At 47.5% G+C, this 10,564-nt stretch overlaps 1 protein-coding gene across 1 annotated transcript; it reads left to right on the plus strand.

Annotated features, from left to right (window-relative positions):
• Positions 1–4,366: 4,366 nt before the first annotated feature.
• Positions 4,367–6,515, plus strand: LOC119347428 (60S ribosomal protein L36-3-like). The gene is made up of 4 exons (XM_037616178.1): positions 4,367–4,430; positions 4,544–4,658; positions 5,300–5,499; positions 6,291–6,515. The coding sequence occupies exons 2-4, from the start codon at positions 4,557–4,559 to the stop codon at positions 6,322–6,324; spliced, it is 336 nt and encodes a 111-aa protein (XP_037472075.1). The 5' UTR covers positions 4,367–4,430; positions 4,544–4,556; the 3' UTR covers positions 6,325–6,515.
• The last annotated feature ends 4,049 nt before the right edge of the window (positions 6,516–10,564 follow it).

The following is a 10,564-nucleotide window of genomic DNA, read 5'->3' on the forward strand; positions in this document are numbered from 1 at the left end:
GTCGAAGTATCATAAAGCATGGGGTCCACACAACATGTGGGTCCAGATAAATTTCATACAGACTTACTATCCACTCGGACAAGCAGCATACTATCCACTCGACCAAGCAGTATACCATCCACTTGAATGACAGTTCACCACTCGACCGTACGACTCACTCAGATATACGAAGACCAGCAGGCAACAAAGCAGTCGACATCATTCTCATGGTGAGGGCTTGGTAGTGGGCTAGAATTATGGCATTCATGCCCCACTTTGTAACATAGGAGGTGAGGGGGTGGCGCACTCTATATAAGCCACCCCCACCACTAGACTTGGGGGGCTCTTTTCTTCCACCTCTCTCTCTTTTCACCATTAGTCTCAGGACTTAGCTCAGGCATGGGGATCCGTTCCTCTCTCACACACACACATTGTAATCTCCGGATATATACTCAGATAAAACAAAGCCTCTCTAGAGCACGAGACGTAGGGTTGTTATCTCCATCGTGAGAGGCCCGAACTCGCTAAAACCACCGTGTCACCCATATGCATCTCGATAGATCGTGCTCCGTTATCCTACCCCTCTCTTACTGTCGGAATCGTTACCACGACAGATACACCTCCAATTCTTCCCTCATGTGAGCTTAACATAGTTATTAAGTAATTTATATTGTTTATTTCAAAATAGTTGACAACTTGTTTCCATTGACAGCTTATTTTCATTCTTCAAAGAATGTGCGGAAAATGGTAGATAAAACCCACTACACCAATGGCTCTGAATTAACTTATAAGGAGAAAAATCATCTGATCGCATTTTGTACTGATCTTGAGAATTACAATGTCTACAATCGAACTCCTCAACATTATGGTCAATACGTGCCACTAGTGCACGTGTTGAACTACGGTAACTACCATGGAGATACCCTGGTAAGATTTTTTACTATTACGACATCTCTGCATCTTTTTAAATACTTCTAAAACTAGTACATCATTGCTAACTACGAAGTTATTACTATGTTTTTCAACAGATAATCCTGAATGATTGTGTGCCTCATCTGATGTATACGCATGGTCACCTTGATGTTTTGAACATACAACCAGGTCGTCCTACGAATCTCAACTGTCCATACCGGATTTCTAAAAGAAGTGGAGACATGATAATCAAAGAATGAAAAAAAAATGTATGGACAGTCGTAAGGAGCTTCTTGCAAGCAAAAGGAGGTGAAGCGCAAGAATTGGAGACAGGATGATCTCCATTCTTCATAATGGAGAGTCAGGGTCTATATTGTTTTATGCTATTTTACCTTAAGGGTGTTTAGGTCCTACCTGATACTGATGATCATGTGCTAAGAACAATTATGTAGGGTTGGGTTCGATGACTATGAGGATGATGATCGTATGACTTGTTATTGATAACGAGTAGAAGTTGTATGATGATGCATGATTAGTAGGACTTGTTATTATATATGATGATGTATGATGCGAGCATGCATGAGTTATTATATATCAGCGGGTAAACCAAGGACGAAGATATAAGAGAGGACACTTCTCTCTATTAGCTAGCTAATAACAACCTAAAATTCACCCCCCAAACCCCTAAACCAGCCACTTTTTTTAAAAAAAAGAAAAACCTCAGCTCCAGCCAGCTGCTGACACGTGGAAGCCTTTTGGTCCTGGTTCATGTCACCAACCGGGACCAAAGGCCCCCTTGCCTGGGCTGCTCGCAGTGGCCACGTGGAGGCCCATCTGTCCCGGTTCGTGTTAGAACCGGGACTAAAGCGGGGAGGCATTAGTAACGACCCTTTAGTCCCAGTTCAAGAACCGGGACAAAAGGCCCTCACCAACCGGGACAAATGCCATGTTTTCTACTAGTGTTATCAAGGAACGGAACACCATTCAGAGCCGTATGAATCGGCAGAAAATTACACAAATACACAGGCAATCAAGTTGTTGTAAAGAAAAACTCGTGTTGGGAAAGACAACATTGATGATTCGGTAAAGTTACAGGAGTTTATTTACCTACCCAAAAGAGTGAGTTAATATGCAGTATAAAGGCAAACTTATGGATAGGAAGGCCGAAGGCCCATCCTAAAAATCCTACAATTGAAAGGAGGGAAACACATCAAACAAAGGAGCAAAAATCTCCTTTATAGAGGGGAAAGGATCTCCAGGACAAATCAATCCCCTTCTTGACGAGGAAAGAGAAAGGTACCAGACAAACTAAGAAAAGAAAGGCAACAAAAAACTTTCTATGACTCTAGTCAGGTTAGAGAGCATCTCCTGAGCAGGAACAAAAATCCATTTGCGGAAACTTATCCGAGGCACTACATGGAAGCCTAGCTAGATCTGAGCATCTGGTCGACTGAAATAAACAAAAAAAATTATAGGAACCTCCCTAAACATGAAAAACTTAGTTGACAAGAAGGGTGAAGAAGCTCACCCAACAACACAACCGGAGCATAGAATGGGCCCTATCACCTTGCATCCCTGGAGCCTCCACTAGCACGCTCGTTTTCACCGCGCTCTCCTTGTCTCCCTCCAAATCTCAATCGGCGATTGAGCACCACGGAAGGACGAGCCCCCTGGAGAAAGAGATAAGATGAAGATCAGCAATGGAGAGAGGCGATGGCGGAGCTGCACACGGATGGCCTCTTGTGTACCTTGCGTTGTCGCCCGCTTCCTTGGCGAGGACAACCTCGGCCGGCTCCTGGAGTCCAGGCATCGCCGCCGCCCAGGATGCCGGTCCCGTCGCCTTTCCCTGCAACTAGGCGAGCTATCTCCAAAGCCGTCGTCGTGTGCATCTTCCTCCTTCTCGTGAGAGTAGAGAAGCAATGGAGGGAGGATGAGAAGCTCGGGGCAGAACGAAGATGGCCGCCTGCACGGACAGGCACATACTAAAGGGGGCTAGGGTTAGTGGCTTCGGGTTGTGGCGGCTGGCCAGGGAGAAAGATTGAGGAGGGAGGGAGGGGTGCGGGCGAGGGGATTGGGCAAGGCCTGCCCCACGCTCCCGCAGACGGCACGACACGCACGCGGAGGGCGGGGAGAGGGCGAACCTGCACCTAGAATCTGTTCGCCCAGTCAACACGCATCCTGCAAGAGCCCACCGGTCATTGGCCATCCAAAGTCATCAGGCGGTAAAAAAGAGCAGCGAAATAACCAGTGAACATCCAACGCCTGGAACGAAGTCAAACAACGGACTTACCAGGATCGAACGACGGGGAATGCATGACATCGAGGGAGCTTTGTGGGCATGAGTTGTCCTGGAACCTTATAGGTTTAAATACCTCATTCCACAGGACGCGCACATGATGCAGTTGTCGCTATGGATAGAAGTTTATCATAAAACATGTCTACCCAATCTGAGTTCATCTGAAAACCTCCATATGCACTAACCTTCTCTCCGTCTCCTTTTCTTGGCGCGGGGTATGCATATATAGTTTTTTTAGGGCTGAGCATAGCATATATAGTATTGTCTTTTTTAGGGCTACATTTTTTTTGAGGGGCTGCATTACTAAACAGTAAGATGGAGCGAGCTAGAAGCAATCACAACGATTTTGCCTCCTAAGCCGTTCGATCCAGCTAGCCAACGATGTGGATTTTTTGGCCGTCCTCGCAAACACGGCCACTTTCTTTTTTGCCCGTTATTTCTGGGCTGCTGCTCTGGGGATAGACCTAGGCGGCTTATGGTTAATCGGGCTCGGAGGGGATGTCTAACTAGGCCCGGAAGTTTTGGCCCGATTGATTTTCATGCCTGCCTGAAGTCTGGATACGTACATTAAACTGAGTTGTTTCCTTCCCCCAAAAAAACTGAGTTGTTTCCCGCTTTGATGGCAATGGTGAATTGAGCCACACTTAACTAGACATATTCTCTTTATTTTTCCGGGAGAGACATACTCTTCTCAAAATAAAAATTAAATAAAAAGATCTACAGAGCTGTTATTTGAATAAAAAGACATATACTTTCCCCTAGAAAAGGATAAAAAACTATACACATGCAAACATAACTTATTTTTTCCACAACATATTTTTTTCACGCACCATCCTATTTAACCATATGTAATGATACAATCCTATATTCCATCCTTATTGTACCAAAATGTTTAGAATAAAAATAGATAATTTATCAAACATGAACGGGCGCAACAAAGCGCGGCATCATGGTCTAGTACTGTCCGAAGCGAACCAGCGCTCTTCACATTTCGCAGCAAACAAGCCCGCTCCTTATTAGTCCGCCCACAGATTACGTCGGCCCAAAAAGATAAAGAAAATAAAATGGCAGATCCACCCCGCAAAAAAATAAATAGAATGGCAGATCCACAATGAAGCCCAGCCTAGGCATAACCCGGCCCACACCAACCAGCCGCGAAGCCGCATCGGCGCGTCCTATATATTTGCCCCCTCGCCCTAGGGTTCCTCTTTAGACGCAGCCGCTTCACTTCTCCCAGGTAAAGGTAAGCTCCCCCACGCGCCGCCGCCGCCGCCGCGGATCCAAACCCTCTCCTCCGTTCCCCGCCTCGCTTCTCCCCGTCGCTAACGTGGGTCGTGGCTTCTCCTGGCTGTGCAGGAAAGGTTCGCCCATGGCTCCGTCGCAGCCCAAGTCGGGCCTCTTCGTGGGCATCAACAAGGGCCACGTCGTCACCAAGCGCGAGCTGCCGCCGCGCCCGTCCGACCGCAAGGGGGTAAGGTTCTTCCACTCCTACATCCGAGACATATCTTGCATACAGATCACGCGGGTGCTGTTGTTCTTCTGCCGTTCTGTTGATCTGTGCGGGTTTATGCGTTAGGCTCGATTCCTTGGTGGTAGATTATGTGATGTGGTAGCTTGCTTGCTTCGCCATGGGCCAACGGCGAGTCTTCCCGTTGCTGGTTTTGGTGGATCTAAAGCATGCTGCCATTTCTATTGGTGGAATTTTGTGTCTTCCCGTTGGTGTTTGGTTGAGTGATTCAGGAAAGCTAGTTGGTTAATCCGTGTAATATTTTGTCTTGCTAATAATGATCATCTCGGTTTGCTCAGCTGGTCATTTGAAGATATACATATGAAATGGCCATGCACATCAGATTTTTGGCTATCTTAGAAATTTCTTTGACTATGTAGTGTAGGTAAATAAATGCTCTTAGCAGACTGGATTTGAGGCGTTCTAGTTTATTTGGAAGACAAAACTCAGTTTAGATTCTGAATTTATTGAATTTGTGACCATTACTTCATTCCCAAGTGCAATAGATCCTTTGTAGTAGGAAGAATTCATATTATTGTGATGTTTAATTCCTGCTTAAGTTCTTCATTCTCATTGTTCTGTCTGGTTACCATGTTGGTTTGCAGAAAGGTACCAAGAGGGTGCATTTCGTCAGGAACTTGATCAGGGAGGTAGCTGGGTTTGCTCCGTATGAGAAGCGTATCACTGAGCTTCTCAAGGTTGGCAAGGACAAGCGTGCCCTGAAGGTGGCGAAGCGAAAGTTGGGTACCCACAAGAGGGCGAAGAAGAAGAGAGAGGAGATGTCCAGTGTCCTCAGGAAGATGAGGTGTGTAAAATGTTGCTTCACTCTGAATTTTTTGTTACATGTCCTGAGCTTACTTGCAGTATTTATCGCTATCTTTGTTACTCTCAGTGAAACCAGTACTTTAGCCAGTGATAGTTCATATATGATTAATTTTCAGTTCTTTATGGCAACCTCAAACTTGATTATGTTAATAATTATGTTGACTGTATACAATGTGATGGGAAGACATCCGAGTCTTCTAGCTTTGTGGTGGAGCAAACCTTGCATGTTTGTATATTCCTAAGCAAACGTCACAAAGTGAGCCTTCTGGTGTTGAGGTTCCCCTAGGGTTTCCTCCACTGGATGGCAGTCTCATATTCCATCGCCCTTGATAGCAGCGTTGCTGCATTTAAACTTTGGGAATTGCCATGAGACACACATCTCTTCTTCCTAACATGTTTTAGTCTACACAATTGTGCCTTTCTCTGTATAAAAAACTGTCTTCTGTGTCTTCTTGCTTTATGTGGAGCAAACATTCTATGTTTGTATATTCCTAAGCAAACATCACAAAGTGAGCCTTCCGGTGTTGAGGTTCCCCTTGGGTTTCCTCCACCTGATGGCAGTCTCATATTCCATCGCCCTTGATAGCAGCGTTGCTGCAGTTACACTTTGGGAATTGCCATGAGACGCACATCTGTTACTGTATCATTTCAAACACATCATCATGGATTGCATGTTTTGGTTTACACTTTGTGCTTAATTTTTTCTGGATAATAACTACTTTCAGGGATGATAAACATGCTAAACTAATTTTCTGCTGTGATGTGCTACAGATCTGCTGGAACTGGAACCGAGAAGAAGAAATAGAGCATCCCAAGCTCATGAAGTTGATGGCAATCTTCTGTTCTGGTGTCCAGTTTTTACTGCATGTAGAACCAACTAGACTTGAAACTGTTATCCGCCAGCTAAACATTATGCTATGTTGAACCTCCTGTCTTGTGAGATTTTTGATCTAACTTGCAATGCATCGTTTGCTCCTATTTCTGAGTTTGCTTCTATGACCTGTCAGTTCGATTCCATCTGCCATTCATATGCAAGTGGCTTTACAATTGGTGGCATATATGTGCCTAATTTCTGTGATGTAGGCTCCTTGAATATGAAAATTTAACATCTTGCTATGCTAGCAATTCGCCTGGCATAATATATACTCCCTCCGTTCCAAAATAGATGACCCAACTTTGTACTAACTATGTTGGAACGGAGGGATTAACTATTTTACTGTGTCAGCATGGACATAAGCCAGATGATTTGGTTGTCCTTTTTGCCATTTATTTTCCGCGAATATGTAGAATAGTCATCATAAATACGCATGGAGACGTTGGGGTGCTCAGCCCAATTGACATTAGCTCAACTCTGGGGACTGTGGTATAATGTTGTTGATCCCAATAGCGGCAGCACGGGGCCTGGCCGCGCGTCTTCGTGGATAGTCTGCATCCATAGCCAAGCCGTGAGCAAGTTAGAAGATGCGCACCAGTTCAAGAGCATCTGATCAGGAGGCGCAGCCGTGGATCGACGGCAGCGAAAAATCTCTTGCAGACATGCCGAGAGAAGGAACAACGGACCTGATAGTTGGAAACAATATTTCCTTGATTGATGATAACTGTTACAGAGTACAGAGAATATGTAGGGAGAGTGGAGCACCCGCGAAAATCTTGAAGACAGGAGACGGCAACCCTGTCGTGAAAATGTCAGCATACTGAGAGCTGGATGGAACATGTAGAACGCGAGCTTCCCTGAGAGCCATGTGCTTGGTTTGTTGATGCTGAACTGGGTTGCTGGCGAGATAAGAAGCACTGACATTGTCACAGTAGATGAGAGTGGCACGAGCCGGAGGGAGTTTGAGCTCCTGGAGAAGTTGGCGTAACCAGCAGGACTCAGCCACACAGTTTGCAATGCCCCTGTACTCAGCTTCGGCACTTGAACGCGAGATGGTAGGTTGCCTCTTTGAAGACCAGGAAATAAGATTGACACCAAGGAACACACAAAACCCGAAAGTGGACCTGCGGGTGTTCGGGCAACCTGCCCAGTCGGCATTGGTGTAAGCAAGAAGATCCATAGAGGGGGATTTGTAGAGATGAAGACCGTAATGAGACGTGCCTTTGATGTAGCGCAAAAGCCGTTTGACAAGTTGCATGTGCGTATCCCGAGGGGCATGCATGAAGAGGCACACTTGTTGAACGACATAGGCAATGTCTGGGCGTGTAAGAGTGAGATATTGGAGTGCACCAGCAAGGCTACGGTAATGTGTAGGGTTGGAGAGGAGGGCGCCAGTGTGAGAGGATAGCTTGGAGCTCGTGTCAATGGGTGTGGAAACGGGCTTGCAGTTGAGCATCTTGGCGCGCTCGAGAATCTCTAGGGTGTACTGCTGTTGGCACAAGAATAGGCCAGAGGAGTTGGTGGTGACATTGATGCCCAAGAAGTGATGTAGAGCACCCAAGTCAGTCATGGAGAACTCGGACTTGAGAGAGTTGATGATATATATGAGGGTGGAAGAAGAGCTAGCCGTAAGTATGATATCATCAACGTAAACGAGCAAGTATGCAATGGAGTTACCATGGTGCATGATGAAGAGAGAGGAATCACTCTTTGATGCCCGAAATCCCAAGTGAAGAAGAAATGCCTGAAACCGGAGAAACCAAGTCCTGGGGGCTTGCTTAAGGCCGTAGAGAGACTTGCGAAGGAGGCAAACATGATCTGGTTTGGAGCTGTCCACGAACCCCGAAGGTTGGCTGCAGTACACTGTCTCGTTGAGATCCCCATGAATAAATGCATTGTTGACATCGAGCCGGTGAATAGGCCATGAGCGAGAAGTAGCAATGTTGAGTACCACACAGATAGTTGCTGGTTTGACCACGGGGCTGAAAGTTTCACCATAATCCACACCCTCTTGTTGAGTAAAGCCACGTACGGCCCACCAAGCTTTGTAGCGAGCGAGAGAACCGTCCGGGTTGAATTTGTGCCGAAAAATCCATTTTCCCATGACAATATTGACACCTGCAGGTTTAGGCACCAACGACCAAGTAAAGTTGTTCATTAAAGCATTATATTCATCGAGCATTGCCTGGTGCCAATGGGGGTCTTTGAGGGCTGATTTGTAGGTGGGTGCGATGGGAGAAATGGTGTCAGAGGAAGCAGCAACAAGAAATAAGCACTTGGGCATGAGATAACTAGTTTTAGCGCATGTGGACATCCTGTGTGCATTGTTGGGTGGCTGAACCGAAACAACGTGGCGAGGGAGGCGTGGCACAGGTAGAGTGGATGGGGCGGAGAGCAAGGCAGATTCTGTGGGGACAGGTGCAGAGGACGCAGCTGCAGGGGAGCGTGGGATGCGAGGCGGATGCAGTGGCAGGTGGACTGGTGGGAACAAATCGCAAGGTAGATCGGGGGATGGTTGGGGAGACATGCGCGCTAGACGGGGAGGACCGGCAACGAGTGGGGGGTGAGCCAGGGGTGGGCGAGCACGTGGCGGGGTGGGTGGAAGAGGGTGTTGCGGGATTGGGCGGCCGAGTCACAGGTGGTGGAGGTAGGCCCCGTCCGAGGTAGGTGGAGGCAGGTGCGTGCGATCCAAGAGATCCGGGTGGGGCGGGTTTGCATGGGGATTTTCTGTGGTCATGGGGTTGGTGTGCCAGGGCGGTGTGGGCATGTATGGAAACACGTTGTCATCAAACGTGACATGGCGGGACACGATGACGCGGCGAGTGGTGAGGTCGTAGTACCGATAGCCTTTGTGCTCGAGAGGGTATCCGAGGAAAATGCAGCGGGAGGAGCGAGGAGCAAGTTTGTGGTCGGTGGTGGCATATAAATTTGGGAAACATAAGCACCCAAAAACCCGTAAGTGTGAATGGTCGGGGTGTGTACCATGGAGAAGGTAGTATGGCGTGTGAGGTGCAATGGCGCGAGAGGGGCGACGGTTTAGCAAGTACGTGGCGGTGTGGAGGGCCTTGACCCAGAACGGGGGAGTGAGGTTGGCTTGGAGTAAAAGCATGCGAACGATATCGTTGGTTGTGCGAATGAGTCGTTCGGCTTTACCGTTTTGGTGGGAGGTGTGGGGGCAAGAAAAGTGATAGACAACACCATTGGAAGAGAAGAAGGAGCGGAGGGAAGAGTTGATAAACTCACCACCGTTGTCACATTGCATGCTGTGGATTATGACGTGAAATTGTGTGTTAACGTATGTGAAGAAGCGTCTGAGAATGGTGGAGGTGTCGGACTTGTGGCGCATAGGAAAGGACCACGAATAATGTGTGTAATCATCCAACACAATGAGGTAGTATTGATATCCAGAGAAGCTTACAACCGGAGAGGTCCATAAATCACAATGAATTAATTGAAAGGGAGCACAAGTTTTTCTAGTAGAGGAAGGAAAAGGGAGACATGGTTGGCGTCCTAGTTGACATGCACTACATACAGAGTGCGGCTTGTTATTACAAACACTAAGAAAGTCGCGAGATAATGTGGAGAGAGTGTGAGCACATGGATGTCCAAGTCTGTGGTGCCACAATGCCGAGGAAGTGGTGAAGAAAGAGGCCGCCTGTGCCGGATTATTGCCGATGAAGGGGTAGAGGTCGCCGGTGCTAGCGGAGATCATGAGAACTTTCCGAGTGCGTAGATCCTTCACAAGAAAACCACACGGATAAAATTCAATGGAGCAAGAGTTATCCTTAGTAAACTTGCGGACAGAAATAAGACTAGTGATGACATTGGGGGAGACAAGAATATCGGTAAGTTTAAAATCATGAGGGGGGAGGATGGTGGATCCAGTGGCAGTGACGGGAAGAGAGTGACCATTGCCAACAAGAATGCTGCGAGGTACATGCTTTAACGAAGAACTTGACATGGTGGGGTTACCTTGACTTCCTGTCACATGGGAAGAGGCCCTGCTGTCGAGGAACCACTCGGTGCCGGGAGTGGTGGGGAAGCCGGAGTTGCTGTAGGCGGTGTTGAGCATGGCAAGGTGCTCCCATGACGGTGGAGGCGGTGCAGGCTGGTACATCGGGTAGGTGTGCGCATGGGAGCCGGGGCGCGGGCCGAGTGAAAGACCGTGGAT

This window comes from Triticum dicoccoides, chromosome 1B (assembly GCF_002162155.2).
Source record: "Triticum dicoccoides isolate Atlit2015 ecotype Zavitan chromosome 1B, WEW_v2.0, whole genome shotgun sequence".
Taxonomy (NCBI): Eukaryota; Viridiplantae; Streptophyta; class Magnoliopsida; order Poales; family Poaceae; genus Triticum; species Triticum dicoccoides.